General features: G+C 45.4%; 1 protein-coding gene and 1 long non-coding RNA gene across 3 annotated transcripts in view; both read right to left on the bottom strand.

The window, feature by feature from the left end:
• Window positions 1-1,519: 1,519 nt before the first annotated feature.
• LOC139562803 (uncharacterized) lies at window positions 1,520-5,379 on the bottom strand. Its single transcript, XR_011672448.1, has 2 exons — window positions 3,415-5,379; window positions 1,520-3,377 (listed from the first exon to the last, which is right to left on the bottom strand). It is a non-coding gene; the product is annotated as an uncharacterized lncRNA (long non-coding RNA).
• Window positions 5,380-5,414: 35 nt separating this feature from the next.
• The window catches only part of LOC139562802 (synaptotagmin-7-like), a 100,047-nt gene continuing 86,412 nt past the window's right edge, over window positions 5,415-19,049 (bottom strand). For both annotated transcript variants that reach the window (XM_071380860.1, XM_071380861.1), the window contains 6 exons: window positions 10,987-11,095; window positions 8,975-9,239; window positions 8,247-8,416; window positions 7,951-8,065; window positions 7,514-7,713; window positions 5,415-6,693 (listed from right to left, as the gene is read on the bottom strand). In XM_071380860.1, the coding sequence (XP_071236961.1) occupies window positions 6,589-6,693; window positions 7,514-7,713; window positions 7,951-8,065; window positions 8,247-8,416; window positions 8,975-9,239; window positions 10,987-11,095 (964 nt within the window). In that variant the 3' untranslated portion in view covers window positions 5,415-6,588. The remainder of the gene's footprint in view (window positions 6,694-7,513; window positions 7,714-7,950; window positions 8,066-8,246; window positions 8,417-8,974; window positions 9,240-10,986; window positions 11,096-19,049) is intronic.

The following is a 19,049-nucleotide window of genomic DNA, read 5'->3' as shown; positions in this document are numbered from 1 at the left end:
TGACTTTAATCAAACACAAACTCAGTGTGCACTTTCCTTTTCTCACATGGCAATGGTCCCGTTTCCATTTCCTCACTTAGCAATGGTCCCATGTGGCTCAGTTGGAAGAGTATGGTGCTTTCAACAGCAGGGTTTTGGGTTCAATTCCCATGGGGGACCATTACAAAAATGTACTCACTCACAACTGTAATTGCTCTGGATAAGAGCATCTGCTAAATGACTGTAACAATGTAATTTAGCCCTGTTCTCTCACTATTAAATGATACACCTCACCTGTGAATTCTACATATCAGGCTTTCATGTGCTGCACAGTTCATGTTTTCCCATTCCCGTTAAGCTTGTTTGGAGTGTGGATCTGTCCGTCGCCCACAGCCGCCCACTCTCCCTATCTCCAGGCCGACGTGTTCCTGTCTTCTTCTAGCGCTGTGTCTCTGTGTCGTGACAGCTCTCAGTTTTATCCTCCGCTCTACACTACTGCCAATCTCTGCTCCCCTGGAATTAAAATTGTACCCCTCTCTCTTTCTTCACTGTCTCTCTCCCTCTCCTCAACATGTCTTCTCATTCTCTCTGTACTTGAGAGAAGCCTGCAGGAAGGGAGCTGTACAACAGAGAGAAAATACTCTAGTAGTTTCACTATTCAAATACTAATAACCTGTATTCAGGGCCAATTTTCCTGCCAGGTCATGTGGTCAGGAAAAACTTCTGTTGTGCACAGGTTTAGAAAACTTAACGTGAACATGCACACATCCCCTCTTCTTCATGCTCAGAGTTAACAGGGTTTCTGTAGTTGACTCAAAAATAACCACATGCCAAAGATCAATAGTTGAAATTAACTATAGAAAACAAAATGTATTAAAAAGAAGCCCAAAGGAGGGAGTAGGGCAGATGTATGTAGGAAGTGGATTTGTAAAATACTGAAGATCTATTCTGTTCTTGTGTTCTGATTGTAACTACAGTGTGTGAGCATAAGGAATGAACTGTGTGGGAAGCAATGTGTGTGGGTTGTGGTGTGTTTTTTAAACACTTGAGAAAAGGTCAAAATAATACAACTGTGTGTAAACCAGCACTTAGAAACCACTTTTATAGCCTGTCAAAAAATAGTCAAAACATACTCCTGTATGAGTCCAAACTGAGCTCTATCATGTTCCTACTCATTAGATTAGCTACCAACTTCTGAAATGCATAGCTGTGAAAATATGAAAGTAAACTACATCTACAGTAATTAAAGGAATCAAGGCAGCTTGGTTTGACAGAAAACCAGTGTATGTACAGTATATCATTCCTCTAAGAACTGAGTTTGATGTTCAAGTTGGAGGCCAGATTTGCAGGTGAGTTTCAGACTTGATTCTTCACAACAGTGTTTTTACTGCAACAGAACTACTGTTTCAACTAGTACTAGCCAGTGGGAACAGTTGGAAACCTTACTAAGTTCCTCTGATGGAAATCAAATAAGGAGAGAAAGCCACAAGCCACTATGAAATACCACAGTAAATCGGCTTTAGAAAAACAACAAAAACTATTTTAGAAGTTTCCTCTTTTTATGTACACATTTATATATTTATACACTGTACAGATTTCAAAAAAATAAATGGTTGAAATATAAGAATGTGCACCCCACAGATGTGTGACTAAAGAAAGAACAGAAGAGAGCGAGAGATGGGACAAAGGGATGTCAAGGACATACAGATATCAACATCCCCAATTAACACTGATTAGTTTTTACATACACAATTTTCATTTATCCTTCATACAATGTCACAAAATCCTGGCCTGTTTTGGACAATCCTCCTCGTATCTCCACCAATATCTGTGTAGAGAGCCCTAATCAGACATTTAGGGTGATTTCAATCTGAGTGAACACTGATCAGTTTTCAGATTTATTTAGATCTGTGTTTTGAATTGTTACTGGGCTTTTCTAGGGCCAAGGAAGGACTCTACCAAGAATCCCAACTCAATGCCTCAGAGGCAAATGGACCATACCTGGCTTCTGGACCTATTTTCAGACAAATAATTCATTTTCACCTGAATCGTGCCATTTTATCTGTGTTTCCTATTCTGGCTGATCTTTTCAATTGAATGCTGCGTCTGCATACGTAATGATGTATCGTTTGCTTGTGTGCTCAGTATGAGGCAGGGAGGTGACTCTGTTCCCAGTTATTTTAGGAGCAGGTAGGTGCTCTGCTATGTTCTGCTCTGCCTGGAGATTGCAGTGATGCAAATGAGGTGATGATCATTGTCTGTCTCACCTTTTCTCTGTGACACTTGGGGAGTGAGAGCATATGGAGGAGAGGGGGGAGGGGTGTTGTTTAAGAGCACCTTGTGCCAAAAAGCATGTGTGTCACAGTGGGGTTTTGAAGTACGTCAGCACTGACGTCTGGAGACCTTGCCTGTCTTAGTCTCAGTGTGTTGGGCCAGACCTAGAGCGGAGGGACAGGGTGTTGGGCCAGACCTAGAGCGGAGGGACAGGGTGTTGGGCCAGACCTAGAGCAGAGGGACAGGGTGTTGGGCCAGACCTAGAGCGGAGGGACAGGGTGTTGGGCCAGACCTAGAGCGGAGGGACAGGGTGTTGGGCCAGACCTAGAGCGGAGGGACAGGGTGTTGGGCCAGACCTAGAGCGGAGGGACAGCGTGTTGGGCCAGACCTAGAGCGGAGGGACAGGGTGTTGGGCCAGACCTAGAGCGGAGGGACAGGGTGTTGGGCCAGACCTAGAGCGGAGGGACAGGGTGTTGGGCCAGACCTAGAGCAGAGGGACAGGGTGTTGGGCCAGACCTAGAGCGGAGGGACAGGGTGTTGGGCCAGACCTAGAGCGGAGGGACAGGGTGTTGGGCCAGACCTAGAGCGGAGGGACAGGGTGTTGGGCCAGACCTAGAGCAGAGGGACAGGGTGTTGGGCCAGACCTAGAGCGGAGGGACAGGGTGTTGGGCCAGACCTAGAGCGGAGGGACAGGGTGTTGGGCCAGACCTAGAGCGGAGGGACAGGGTGTTGGGCCAGACCTAGAGCAGAGGGACAGCGTGTTGGGCCAGACCTAGAGCGGAGGGACAGGGTGTTGGGCCAGACCTAGAGCGGAGGGACAGGGTGTTGGGCCAGACCTAGAGCGGAGGGACAGGGTGTTGGGCCAGACCTAGAGCAGAGGGACAGGGTGTTGGGCCAGACCTAGAGCGGAGGGACAGGGTGTTGGGCCAGACCTAGAGCGGAGGGACAGGGTGTTGGGCCAGACCTAGAGCGGAGGGACAGGGTGTTGGGCCAGACCTAGAGCGGAGGGACAGGGTGTTGGGCCAGACCTAGAGCAGAGGGACAGGGTGTTGGGCCAGACCTAGAGCGGAGGGACAGGGTGTTGGGCCAGACCTAGAGCGGAGGGACAGGGTGTTGGGCCAGACCTAGAGCGGAAGGACAGGACAGCGTGTTGGGCCAGACCTAGAGCGGAGGGACAGCGTGTTGGGCCAGACCTAGAGCGGAGGGACAGGGTGTTGGGCCAGACCTAGAGCGGAGGGACAGGGTGTTGGGCCAGACCTAGAGCAGAGGGACAGGGTGTTGGGCCAGACCTAGAGCGGAGGGACAGGGTGTTGGGCCAGACCTAGAGCGGAGGGACAGGGTGTTGGGCCAGACCTAGAGCGGAAGGACAGGACAGCGTGTTGGGCCAGACCTAGAGCGGAGGGACAGCGTGTTGGGCCAGACCTAGAGCGGAGGGACAGGGTGTTGGGCCAGACCTAGAGCGGAGGGACAGGGTGTTGGGCCAGACCTAGAGCGGAGGGACAGGGTGTTGGGCCAGACCTAGAGCGGAGGGACAGGGTGTTGGGCCAGACCTAGAGCGGAGGGACAGGGTGTTGGGCCAGACCTAGAGCGGAGGGACAGCGTGTTGGGCCAGACCTAGAGCGGAAGGACAGGACAGCGTGTTGTGGTTCTGTAAGCCACCTATTAAATGATAAACCAGAACACAAGGCCCCTGATGCACACAGGCCTGAGTGAACAGTCCCTCTGCCCAACAGAAGAGGGCTAGAATAGAATATGCTGTATGTGGTATTGTCAGATGTAATGAGCTCCCCTCTCCCTTCTCTTTCCTTCTCTCTTCATTCAGACTCTCAAACATGTCTATGGCCCCCTCCCCAACCAACCCATAAAACCCAAACAAATAGAAAGTAGACACATGCCCTTTGTCACATTCCAACATCCCAGTAATCATTAGCGTCTCCTTCTTAGCGATCATCGACAACATAAATAATTAACTGAACATCTAAATGACTTTATACAGAATAAAAACAGCCAAAAAAACAGATTCCATATTAAGAAAATGAAAATGGCAAAAGTGAACACCGAGCACACATACATACACGGTAAATACAAACACACAAACTAACAGTCAGATGTTGACACACTCATACACACATTGCAAACACACACACACACATATCCAGTAGACACAAATAAACAGTCAAATGTAAACAGAAAATAGGTTTAGTTGATATTATTACTTTTGTAGCTATCCTTCAGCCCATTGTGTGATGAGAGAGAAACTTAAGCTTGGAACAGGTCACATCAGGATGACATCAGAGGCAGTACAGAGCAGAGGGGGTATGGCCAGTAATGGAACAGCCTGGTCCTGAAGCAGGACAGAACAGAGGGGGTTTGGTACGTAACAGCCATGGTCCCGAAGACCCACTAACACCCTAACCTTCTAACATCAGGAGCAGGACAGAGCAGAGGGGGTTTGGCCAGTAATGGAACAGCCCTCCACTAAGACCCTAAACATTTATCCACTAACATTCTTATAACAATGTGTTTTGTAGCATGCACACTAATGAATAAGATGTTGACTAAATGACTTACAGACTAACTGACGTAACAGACACACGTTCCAACAGACAGGCAGAATTACACAAAATTACTGACAGAGACAAACAGGTAACGTTACCAACCTTGATGGGGACAAGATCATTTGGCTAAGTGCTCCATTAGAAACAAAACTGACTTGGTTGGGAGAGGGGCATTTTTTTATGGTTATCTGCAGTGGATGATGCAATTGAGAGAAAGCAGCTCAGATGAAGACTGGTGGTTCATGTCAAGTTCCTCCTCTGCTTACCGTTCCACACCAGGCAGCAGGCACTACCCTACAGACTGTACCCCTCGCTCTCTGTCACTGCTTAGCTGCTGTGACCTCTCCAAGTCTTCAAACATATCCAGTAGAATACTGATGATTATTATTGTCATCATTATTATCAGTAATTCGTTATTCATTTGATAGCAGTGCAAGCCCAATACTTTCACACACTAGCACTCACATTCACACGCTAACTTTCGCTGACGCGCACACACACACACACACACACACACACACACACACACACACACACACACACACACACACACACACACACACACACACACACACACACACACACACACACACACACACACACACACACACACACACACACACACACACACACACACACACACACACACACACACACACACACACACACACACACACACACACACACACACACAGAGAGAGAATACGACAGCATAATAGCTGTCTTTTTGCTTCTATTTACTGTCTCTGGAAGAACATTTTGATTGGTCTCTTTAGGCTTTTTAAAAACAAAACACAACATTGATGACTTTACTCTTTTCTGTCATTATTCATTTTTTTCCCTCCAGAAAATAGGAACGTCTTTTTACATTTCCCCCATGGACCGGTGTAAATGATCAGTCATTTTCTCCTTTTTTGATCTAGAACTTCATTTGGAGTTACAGCACATCACCCACAGCACGCACAGACAACAAGGGGGTCCCGCCAGAGAAGAATCACTACAGTGGTGGGAGAGAAAGAGATCAGAGATGATGAATGGGGTGGAGTGACAGTGTCACGTCTAATTCCATTACCATCCAGACAGTCCATCCCTCTTCTATTCCATTGGTTTGCCTCTCTCTCTCTATCGATCCTTCCTGTTGTATTCTCTGTGTGTTTGCAGAAGAGAACGAACCAAAGGGTCAACATGGGAAGCAAAAAACAATAATGAACAGCCAACCAGATCGCTTCTGACGACAGAGAGAGCAGTGATTAGGGAGAGAAGACGCCTCCCCTCACTGCCACAGGAGAACGATGGAGAGACACAAGAGGAATGGTGGAACTGGATTCCTGGCCCAGGTCACTGGCTTGTAGGTCAGTCTGTCACACAGTCACAGATACAATGTTTCCTGAAAGACAGGCCATTCACCAGCTCCTTACGCAGGATTCTTATATGGTCTATTTGAACCTGTTTTTGTTGGTGGCTGAGGCTCACCCTAGGGCTGACAGAGTGTACTGCTCCAGAGTAAAACAGAGTAAAGGTGGACCAAGGAGAAAAACAATGGTTGAAAGCAACAAGACTCAGAAAGGACCCGGCTTAACAGAGGGAAGTAGAGGAAGGAGAAGTTCATTAGGGATCTGAGAGAGGACAGGCAGGAGGAGAGGGTGGATACGTTGGGTGGATGTGTTGGATGGCTATTTGTACCCATGTTCTGCAGCGAGTCAACCTTGTGCATAACAGCAGGGTGGGAGGGCAGGGGGCTGGGATGGTCTGGGTGGATGTGACTGGACCTACAGTATCAGGCCTTGAGGGCATGCCACTGCTGCACGGCATTACGAGGTTTACCCATCATGTCCTTCCAGTGCTTCACCTCCGCCGGACCACTCTTCCACGAGAGATAGATCTGAGAGAGAGAGCGAGAGAGGGAGGGTGGGAAGAAAGAGAGGAAGAGAAGGGGAGGAGGGCACGAGGAGAGAGAGATGGAGTGAAAGAGAGCGAGGGGGGTGAGATGGATGATGTAAGCAGGATATCTGACGTCACAGAGATCGATATTACTCATACTCAAACATGGCAAAACAGAGAGAGGTAAACTAAACTCTCTGAAATCTGGAGTGTCCTGCTGTCACCATAAAGCTCGACAACCACCCTAATCTGAACTTAATTCATATCGGGAGCTGAGGAGAGTCATTAAGATGAAACAGCTGTTTTACTCTCAGCAATTTTCAGAGCAGGGGAAACAGGGGGAAAGATTTGTGTGAGAATGAGACTTATGTTTAGACATAGAGATGGAGGCTCCCAAGCAAGCCGCAGCTGTGTTTTACTGGTGGTGATTGGACTGTGGGTGAAAGGGCCAGCGCCTGTGATGAGGCGTGTTTGGTTTACTGAGGGGTCACTATCAGACACTGGATCCATAGTAAGGAAGCCTGTATGAGGGTTACAGTGTGTCAGAAAATCAATGGGATAGTGCCTCTGTGTGCCACAAACAAACCACACAATCAATGGATATCAATCTTACTGTGTCAGTATGTAAGAGCAATCTTGAGACAGTGACTGTTAATGTGTCTTTGTGTTAGTGTGTGTGAGAGCAGAATCATTGTGTGTGTTATGTGTGCATGTATGTGTGCGTGTGCATGTGTGTGTGTGTCTCAGTATGTGCCAGCAGGGGTCAGTGTGGCCTGGTGATGTACGTGGCTGGTGGTCTGGGTGTTACGAGGGGGCGGTACCTTGCCGATGACGTCGTTGCGACTGAGCTTGTCCTTGTCCATGACGGTGATGATGATGGTGGTCTCTCGGAGCACGTGGGCGGGGACGTCGAAGGGGAAGGACTCGTTGAACACGGGGTTCAGACAGCACTTCATTGTCACAGTCTTCTTCTTCTCCACACGCTTGTCCTTGTGCATCAGCCACAGCTTCACATATGGATCTGACGGGGGAGACACATCACTTAAACACAGAGGCTTCATCCCAAATGGCACCCTAATCCCTATACAGTACACTTATTTTGACCAGGGCTCATAGAAAGTAGTGCACTATATAGGGAATAGGGTGCCATTTGGGATGCCGATGAATGGAGAGATACTGAAACCACATTGACACATGTTAAGGTAGACAGACTGTAACTAAGGAAACAGGTGATGACAGAGTACTGTATGTACTGTACCGGAGGTGCCTCCGATGTCCATGGCTTTGAGGTTGCGGGCTTTGATGATGGTCACAGTGATGGTGTTAGCTTGAGGGTTGTAGCACAGTGACACCAGCAGGTCTCCTCGACTCCCCTGAGAAACACAATGACATCACCACTCACCAACCCTCTCACTCCCTCCATCCCCTTTACCCCCTTCTGTCTCCCAGTCATCCCTCCTTCTCCTTGTTCCCTGTCTCCACCCCTCCCCCCTCATCTCCCCTCCTCTCCTGTCCCTCTGCAACTGTCCTAGTCTGTGTGTGTACTTTACTCACGCTGCCGTCGCTGCAGGGCTTCAGCTCCTTCCAGTAGGTCTGCTGGTTGCCCAGGTCCACCTTGTTAAGGGGGATGGACACCTCCCCGATGGGGTCGTTCCTGCTGAAACGATCGTAATCCAGCACCTGCATATAGAGGGTCCTCTGGATCACCTTCTCATAGGGGAACCCTGGGGGGAACAGACAGATACATAAACAGACAGATAAGAGGCTGATATGTGCTGGACAGAGATTTAAGGAGTACTCTTTAAGACTTCATACAGGATAACCAATAGCCATAAAGTCTAGTTATGTGTATAGATGTGTTTTTCATAATGTGCAGTAGTTGTACTGTAGATTTTTAATTTTTAATTTATTTAACCTTTATTTAACTTGGCAAGTCAGTTAAGAACAAATTCTTATTTACAATGACGGCCTACCAGGGAACAGTGGGTTAACTGCCTTGTTCAGGGGCAGAACGACAGATTTTTACCTTGTCACCTCAGGGATTCAATCCAGCAACCTTTTGGTTAGTGGCCCAACACTCTAACCACTAGGCTACCTGCCACCCACTAGAGTATCTGTGTGTCCCAAATGGCATCCTATTCCCTATGTAGTCCACTACTTTTGACCAGGGCCCATAGGGCTGTGGACAAAAGTAGTGAACTATGTATGGAATAGGGCGCCATTAGGTATAGGGCGCCATTAGGTATGCAGCCTCTGTGTGCAGGGTGATTTCACAGTCTGACCTTCAAACAGGAAGGTCTCGTTCCAGCGAGGGTTGAGGTTCTTCCTCTTGACCTTGGTCTCCAGCTTGTGCTTCTTGTCAGGCAGCAGGTAGAGTTTGACGAAGGGGTCTGAGGTGCCAGAGAAGTCCTTGGCGGGGAGCTCCTGGCCCGTGAGGATCTTGACGGTCAGGGTGGAGTCCTGGAAGCTGTAGCCCACACTGAACTGAATCCGGCCCAGCTTCTCAACCACAGGCCCTTCTGTGTCCTCTTCTGAGCCCGGAGAGAGCTGGGAGAGATCACCAGCAGAGCACTTTAATATTTATCCAGTCTATACGATGGTAGAATCGCAATTGCATACTCCTTGTGTCCTCTCTCCTCAACTCCTACTCAAAACCCATTGGAGGAGAAGGTCAGAGGGGAGGGACCTCTGGCACTCTCATCCAATGAGTTTTGAGAAGGAGGCGAGGAGAAAGAGAGAGGACGCGAGGACTATGCAATTGAGATTCTCCCTATGTACACTCAACAACCCTCATCCCACTACCCCCACCTTTTCCCAGCATGGAACACACAGATGAAACACTCAGGGACATGGACACCCAAGGTGAACAAGGAGCTTTGGTTCTCATCCACAAGGGGGCAGTCAAACAGCACTGGAACTCACGTGCAATGCTGCCATCATGCTAGCCTAACGTTCAGATAATGTTATGTCATATGTCTGGGCTTTACTAAGCGATAAAGGAGGGAGCAATGGGGGAGAAGGTATATCTGGAGATGAGAGGCAGGAGATATTCTGTGAGTAGAGAGACCCCCTGCCTAACTGGAGCTGGGCCCCGAGGGAGGGAAGGAAATCCAGTTAAAAGGCTGCTATCTGATAGAGAGGGACCAGAGGCTTGGCCCAAGGTGCAGTTCCTGGAATTTAATCTCACATTCTGTATTCTCTCCCACACATCTCGCTGTTGCTCAGCCTCTCCATTCTAAATCTGATCATCTCTCCTCCTTCACTCTCTTGGTGTCTGATGTCTGTCTGTCTTTCAAACACACACATCCGCACACAGACATACACACATGGACGCATGAATGCACACACCAGCTTTCAGACAGCTCTCTCCTGACATCTGTCCCACCTACAGTTGTCAACATTTTTCAGGGTCAATCTGTTTTATCATCATTTTTATTTATACTTGTTGCCCAATCGCTTCGCCTGAAACCCACATAACTCACATAGATAAAGAACCTCCACCTCCACAAAATACAGCCACATACTGAGCCCACCTACACTATACAGATCTCTCCACCCCCAGACCATGTGAGTGTCAGAACACTAGGTTAATCATATTATTAACATAATATGTACACACACCAATCTCTTGTGACAGACTGACGTAGCTGACCAGTGCACACAAGATTTGATTCTGGGTACCGCGATTAATGAAATTCGCTCACTTTTGTAAATGCACATAAAACTCCTAAACTCCTGCATAGGTAGTATCACAATGACCCCCCCCCAAAAAAAAGAAAAAAAAGAAAAGTGCCTCAGTGATTAAAAAAAGTTCTAGTTATTAACTAGGCCTAGTGAAAGTCTTCGACCCACATAGTGAGAGACCAGAGATGGAAAGAGACCATGGCCAACTGCAGGTCTGATCCAACTGACAGGCCCTGTTGGCTCCCCCTCAAAGTGAAAGTATCATCATTAAGCATCATCGGGACCTCCATAACGCAGACGTGCAACCCACATAATAACACAGGCCCATCCCCCACCCGCGCCCTGTCCACCCAGCACTCACAGCACTGTGTTCTCAGCGTAATTACCAGCGTTTGCTGAATAAAGCATATTCTACTGAGTTTCTCCTTTGTGATAGCCAAGCTGGGTTGGGAAATGTCATGTAACTAGCATGTTTTGTCATTTAAGACATCTTGCAAATCTAAATGCTGCCACAAGTGGGTGGCTGTGGACAAACCCATAGACATGCAGAGAGGAGTACAGATGAACAATCATTAACACAGACAGACAGGAAGGGAGCAGGTTTTCTCACCATGTGAATGTCGCTGGTGGTGACAGAGTTGGCTAGGTCTGTGACGGAGGAGTTCCCGAGGCGGCCTGCCTCATCTGGGGTCTGGCTCCCAGGTTTACCCAGGCTCCTGCTGGGGGGGGGGGGGACAAAGACACAGTCAGGACGGACACTGAGAGAGAGGCCAACGGAGCACTAGGAGAATCCTGCTTCTGAAGACAAAGAGCCAGCCTCATGTCTGTGATGGCTTCCCACCACAGGTGAGGCTGCAAGGTCTTGTGTCAGGGCTGGACTATCTAGAGTCCAGAACTGAATGTGACTGATAATGTCCCCAGACTTGGGAGTAACACGGGAATGTTATTGACTTACACTCACACACTCACACACACCTTCGCACGCATACATGCACACTTAGTTCCAAACCTTAGTCACTACAAGCATGTAACAGTGTGATATTTGCAAAACAGCCACAAAAATCAACACATTTCATGAACAAAAGAGTAAAAGAGAGAGGACAGGGTGGGGGAGGACTGGGTATTGGAGACAAAGTGTTCCTAGCCAATACGTTGTAACAGTCTGGTGAGCAAAAGACATGCTGAGCTATAGCAGGTGACACAAGTCAAGACACATAGACAAACGACACTAATTACAGGTTAGACACTGGAAAATGACAAGAGGAAGAGAGAGAGGAAAAACAGTGCAAGTGCACTGTAGAAATGGAGGGAGAGGAAGTGGGATTAGGAATGGGTGCTGTGGGAAAGATGAGTGCAGAAGAAGAAGTAGATTTGAAGATTTATCTCTGCAGAGAAAAGGGGGGATTTGTCTTTGTTAAGACTAGGAGGATTAACAGAATGAACAAAGTGAGGTTACTGACTCAAATGAACGTGAGACAGAGACAGACACCAGAACATAGTTCAGTTGAAGCTGGAAGAGAAATAAAGGAGATAGGAGAGGATAAGATGCCTGGAAAAAAAACAAAGACTTACTTTTCATAAGAGAGCACAATAAGGACTAAAGAATAGAGACGAGAAACGGACTAGATATGGGCATGCAAAATAAGAGGTCGAGTCAGAGAGGGAGGGAGATGGCTGGAGGCAGTATATCAGAAAGGCTGACAGGAAAAAGAAGTAGGCTAGCGAGAGAAAAAGAGAAAAGGAGGGATAAGATGTGATGTGGGAGGGTATAAACATAACACACACACAACATGTTAACCGCCAAATAGATACAAGCAACTAATCGTTTGGCTGAGTGAGGTTAATCCCAATCCAGAGGGATGTTAGAGGATGCATGTGGGCATGTTAGCCATATGGGTTATCAAGGAGGAGGGAGGATGGTAATTGTGGTTCCTGAAGTATCTGTAATTCTGTGGTTGAGGCTACAGATGTCTGTGTTCCTGGTCGTTTGAGGGGTCAGTCACTGTTGTAGGACCGCAGACATATCTCTGTCTGGTCGGGCTCTCTCTGTGTGAAGGGTCAGTCCACAAATGCAAATCCAGTTTCTATGGTTGGGTTGGGCTGCCTAACACAAGAGAGAGACTGTAACTCTAGTGCACTGTGTCCTTCGATGAACACTGGCTGGCTGGCTGGATTTCACTTACTGTATATACAGTACAAGAGAGGCATGCAGAGTTTCACTGTGCCATTATACTACAGTTTAGCAAAGCGCAAGCAATGGCATGCACATACAAAACAATCTCTCAGCTAGTTTTTGCTGCCTGCATCTGAGAACCTAGGGAGGACTACGCCCCATATCATGTCTGTCTGTCTGTCCAGTGATCCATTTGTTTTCTCTATAAGGCACTAATAGAAAGGAAGGGGGATGACTAAAGGAGTGTGGGTAAGTGGTGTAGGTAGAGTTGCAAAATTCTGGTAACTTTAAAAAAATTCTCAGGTTTTCTAGAAAACCCAGTTGGAAGATTCCTGTAATAAAGAGGGAATAAGCAGGACATCTGGTATCCTTTAACCAGGATATCTGGAAAAGTTACCAGAATTTTGCAACTCTACCTACACCACTTACCCACACTCCTTTAGTCATTCCCCTTCCTTTCTATTAGTGTCTTATAGAGAAAACAAATGGATCACTGCACCCTCTGTGTAGGTGATCAGTGAAGTTTAATGAACAACAAATAAATAACAGAGTTTATCCAATTGGTGAGGATAAGACTGAGTTATTCAGATCAGACAGACAAAGAGACAGAACGAGACAGACACGGGTTGACACCCAATCACAGACAGGGACACAGGCAGATAATGGAGCACGTATAGAGTAAGAAGCGGGGCATCAGACAGAGAAAGACAATGAATGTAGACAGACATACAGACAGACAGGTAAGTGTAAGCAAAACAAGTCATGTGGATGAGCCTGGTTCCAGGGGGGTCTCTTGATTGGCATAGCTGTGATTGGAGGGGAAAGCTGTCAGGAGGATTCACACCGTAGACTGCAGGGGAGGGGGTTGAATGAGGGGAAAGTGCCAAACATCTCAACAACTGATAGACCTTGCTTCGTCTTCCGTTTATCTTATCTTTACTGAATCACGTCAATTTTTCTCATATCCAACATCTCCTGCTGTCCTTCCTCTTTACGCCCTCAGTCCTAATCTATCTTTTCCATTTCTCTTTCCTTCCTTAGTCTATGATCTCCCTGTATGCTGATTCATTAAAGGTTGGATCTAACCCAAAGCCTGCTGTCGATGTCTAGAGTCGTGTCCCACCCACAGGGAATGACTGTCTCAGTCTGATTCAATCAACTTCCTACCATCAAAACAAATGACTACGAATAGGCTAACAAGAGGGACTCCATACAAAGCACTCTAACTAGATAGAGTTAGGTAAGGTCATCTTCTCTCTTCTTCCATATTTACTGTTAAGGCTAACTGATGAGGCTAACGTGGGGCTAACATGATGCTAACATATGGCATGGTTGTGTGTGGGCACAGTGAGGGTCATGTCAGTCAGCTTGCAGTGGCTTGCAGCTGCCAGAGGTGGCTGATGGAGCCCGGACCAACCCATGCTGCTTCCCTTCCCAGATCACCAGCTAAAGAATAGGGGCTGCTCTGTTGGCACGGCAACGGCTGGAGAGATAGCAAGCACCTGGGATGGAGGGAGTGAAAGGAGGGTAGGCGTGCGGCGTGGGGGCTTGGCAGGGGGTCGCAGAGGGCAGCAAACAGGCAGACACATCAACAGCAAGACACAACGGGATTGGAGGACATATAACAGGTGCAGGTGAGTGCCTCTGGGAAACACACATACTCACACACGCAAACACACATACTCACACACACACACACACACACACACACACACACACACACACACACACACACACACACACACACACACACACACACACACACACACACACACACACACACACACACACACACACACACACACACACACACACATACAAACTAGCAGGGGCACGTGGAGGCAGGCGAGGCCTCTACTTCTCACCATGACCTGTGATAATATCCTTATGGAGTGTTACCTGTGCCCAGAGCCTGAGACCAAAGGGAAAAGGGAAGAGGTGGGGACACTCCGCTGCAAGGCTGAAGAGAGCACAAGAAGAAAACGCCCTCCTGCCCACCCGCTCCCAGTACCCTCCCCTACCCACCTCCCCCATGATTCACTTAAAGACCAATACAAGAGACAAAGACACACACAAACAGACAGACAGACAGACACATACACACAGCCCTGGATCCACTGCCCTACACTAAAACCTGAGTCAGCCTGGCATCATACCCTGGCATCATAACAAATATAACAGCATAGTAAGCATATAACGATACTGTTACACCAAAAACACCTCCTCATTTCTAATGACATTTTAGGATGGTTACCCGCCACTAGGCAGGTTATACTGTATGCTTTGATTGAAACAAAATACAAGAAAGGATAATAGTTTGTTAAAATCATCTGCTCTAATTCTCTCACAAAACAGTCATTGAAGAAGCTCTACATGCATATTCCCATGAAACTGATTGAGATTAAATGATCTGCATGCAGACGCAGTTTGGACATTTCACCAGTAAAACGTGAACAATTATCATTCACGATTGACAGTGATGATGGGCTATTTTGAAATTACATATGCCTAACTTGGTGATTTCTCTGCATTTTTGGGTAGGGCCCGTAAGTAAACATTTCACTGTTAGTCTACGCCTGTTGTATATGCGAAGCATGTGACAAATAAACATATAAACTATAAACTATTGAGACAATATGTGTGAGCATAGGGCAGACGTTGCAATTGGAAGATGCATTTTATGCATATTCTATAATAATATTCAATAGGCTATATCTGTTGGTACAAACTTTGACTGAGAAGTTATGACATCATTTTTAACAGATTGTTGCACTCACACACCTAAACAACAGCACTACACCACTGTAGTAGGCTAATATTGAGGGAGGTTATGTGTGTAGTGGACTGCTGTAAACATCATAGGAGAGCTCTGATGGGCTCTGAGTACTGATGGGAAGCCAGCTAAATATGAGCTAATGTACAGTAATGACTAGATCGCTGATATGAGATACTGTAAAGTAAAGACTAGTCCATTGATATGAGATACTGTAAAGTAAAGACTAGTCCTTTGATATGAGATACTGTAAAGTAAAGACTAGTCCATTGATATGAGCTACTGTAAAGTAAAGACTAGTCCATTGATATGAGCTACTGTAAAGTAAAGACTAGTCCATTGATATGAGCTACTGTAAAGTAAAGACTAGTCCATTGATATGAGATACTGTAAAGTAAAGACTAGTCCATTGATATGAGCTACTGTAAAGTAAAGACTAGTCCATTGATATGAGATACTGTAAAGTAAAGACTAGTCCATTGATATGAGATACTGTAAAGTAAAGACTAGTCCATTGATATGAGATACTGTAAAGTAAAGACTAGTCCATTGATATGAGCTACTGTAAAGTAAAGACTAGTCCATTGATATGAGCTACTGTAAAGTAAAGACTAGTCCATTGATATGAGCTACTGTAAAGTAAAGACTAGTCCATTGATATGAGCTACTGTAAAGTAAAGACTAGTCCATTGATATGAGCTACTGTAAAGTAAAGACTAGTCCATTGATATGAGCTACTGTAAAGTAAAGACTAGTCCATTGATATGAGCTACTGTAAAGTAAAGACTAGTCCATTGATATGAGATACTGTAAAGTAAAGACTAGTCCATTGATATGAGATACTGTAAAGTAAAGACTAGTCCATTGATATGAGCTACTGTAAAGTAAAGACTAGTCCTTTGCGCTCTTTCCCTCACAAATTCAATGGTTATATAATTCATCCTTTAGGGGTTCGAGTAACCATGGTTACCAAACTGTACGCTCCCACCGGAGGTTGTATGGTACCGTGATTATATTTTCTAGGGGTACGGCCGGGTAACCATAATCTCCCATAAGGAGGTAATAGAATCCAAGGCAATCTAAACCTCCTGTGGAGCAGGGACAGGGACAGTAGGCCACATTGTCATCAGGCCCCTTGACCTCAGTCATGCCTACTCATCCTCTCTCCATACCCAAATACCGCCGTGCCCCTAGGGAGGTGAAGATGCCATGGTGCAAACAGCTGATTCACTGGAAAAGTCTATAGGAAAACTGTAGAATCACCCCCAGCTGTACCCTGCCCTCACACAACAGGCTCTGACAGAACATTAACCTTCTCCTGGACTAACTCCTCTGCCCAATCCCCTCGCAACACCTCAGACTGTTATAGAACAATGGCTCTCCCCCAAGAGATACTGTACATTTTGGTATTACTATTCCAAATGTTTGTGTGGTCTTAATACAGCAATGACAAATGATATGCACTGTCACACACATGACATCACACGACAAATACCGAAACACAAACATACACTCAATACTTTAGATAAAATACATCCCCTGAGGATCGATGCTGTGATCCCTAGACAGATCCTGACACCCGAACCCTGATCATATGACCTTAACCCCAGGCCAGAGAGCCTAACCTATCCTCCCATTAATTAGACCAAGCAGCAGGTCCCATCCCAGGGGACAGAAAGGGGACTTTGTCTCACTTGCTCAGGGACACCATAACAAGCTGAGACAGAGACGTTGAGAAAATACATAAATAACTCCTGCACACACAATTCCTCTGTGCATACTTACTGTCAATGTTTTGGTGTACAACCTTTTCCAACCTTTTTCAACGTCTTGAAAAAGGATGTGTACCAAAATGTTGACAATAAATATGCAGAGATAAAATTGTGTACGCTGGAGTTTTCATATTTTTTCTACAATGTTGACTTTGGTACCGTAATTCCCTGCTCCACAAACAAGAAAAGCATAGTAGTGTTAACTCTGTTCAAAATGTAAGAAAGAGAGCCTGGACCTGATGACATACTGTGAAACAAAGACATTATAATGTGCATATCTCTGTATATTGTGTTGCAGGGGAGAATACAATGTTATGTCATCTACTAGATAAATGCCTTTAGATGCTTCCTGATTTTCTGAAAGGGGCAGCAATACCAACAAATCAAAGACTTCTTGAAGTGTAACCAACCGGAGGGAAGGAGAGTGTAGTGGGGAAAGATAATTGAACAAAGGGAGATTAAAGAAGTTTGAAATGGAAATGATGAAGTGTCCCTCTTCTCTCTAACATTTATTTTTAATCTTTCATTATATATGGAAGTTATATTGAAGTTATAAACAAATAACTGCGTAGCCTCATGTGGAAAACTGACATTTCCGAAATTAATTCATTGTGTTCTCTACTTTAATACAATGGAGTTATATAGAGTTAATGGAGTTAGATAGAGTTAATGGAGTTAGATAGAGTTAATGGAGTTAGATGGAGTTAGATAGAGTTAATTAAGTTAATGGAGTTAGATAAGAGTTAATGGAGTTAGATTGTGTTAATGGAGTTAGATAGAGTTAATGGAGTTAGATAGAGTTAATGGAGTTAGATAGAGTTAATGGAGTTAGATAGAGTTAATGGAGTTTGATGGAGTTAATGGAGTTAGATAGAGAAAATGGAGTTAATGGAGTTTTATGGAATTAGATAGAGTTAATGGAGTTAGATGATGTTAGATAGAGTTAATGAAGTTAAATGGAGTTAGATAAGAGTTAATGAAGTTAGATTGAGTTAATGGAGTTAGATGGAGTTAATGGAGTTCGATGGAGTTAGATAGAGTTAATGGAGTTAGATAGAGTTAATGGAGTTAGATAGAGAAAATGGAGTTAGATAGAGAAAATGGAGTTAGATAGAGAAAATGGAGTTAATGGAGTTTTATGGAATTAGATAGAGTTAATGGAGTTAGATGGAGTTCGATTGAGTTAATGGAGTTCGATTGAGTTAATGGAGTTAGATTGAGTTAATGGAGTTAATGGAGTTCGATGGAGTTAGATGGAGTTAACCCCATTAACGCTATCTAACTCCATTGAACTCCATTAACTCTATCCAACTCCATCAACTCCATTAACCTCTTCCCAAGGTAAACAGACTATTTCTCAGGTCCAGATCGTAGAATATGCATATAATTTACAGATTAGGATGTGATTATTATTATTTTTTTTATCTGTGTTTCCTGGCCCGTCTTTCTTCCATTTAAAGGGGTATCAACCAGATTCCTTTTCCAATGCTTCCTCAGGCTGTGACCAGGCTTTAGACATAGTTTCAGGCTTTTATTTTGAAAAATGAGCGAGATTTTTCAAAATTAGTCAGGTGTCCTCTGATTAGTTCCTGCGCGCGAGAGGGGTAGCTCTCCATTTTCTTTCTCTCTTTTATTGAATAGGTTACGGTCCGGTTGAAATATTATCGATTATGTTTGTTAAAAACAACCTGAGGATTGATTATAAAAAACATTTGACATGTTTCTACGAACATTACGGATACTTTTTGGAATTTTCGTCGAACGGAACGAGGCTTTGGTTTTCTGAACATAACGTGCAACCCAAATGGCGTTTTTTTGTTATAAAAGTAATATTTACCGAACAAAAAGAACATTTATTGTGTAACTGGGAGTCTCGTGAGTGCAAACATCCGAAGATTATCAAAGGTAAGCGATTAATTTTATTGCTTTTCTGACTTTCGTGACCATGCTAATTT

Source organism: Salvelinus alpinus, chromosome 33 (genome assembly GCF_045679555.1).
Source record: "Salvelinus alpinus chromosome 33, SLU_Salpinus.1, whole genome shotgun sequence".
In the NCBI taxonomy this organism is placed as follows: Eukaryota; Metazoa; Chordata; class Actinopteri; order Salmoniformes; family Salmonidae; genus Salvelinus; species Salvelinus alpinus.
Note: the sequence above shows the minus strand (reverse complement) of the source record. Positions and strands in the feature narration are given on the sequence as shown.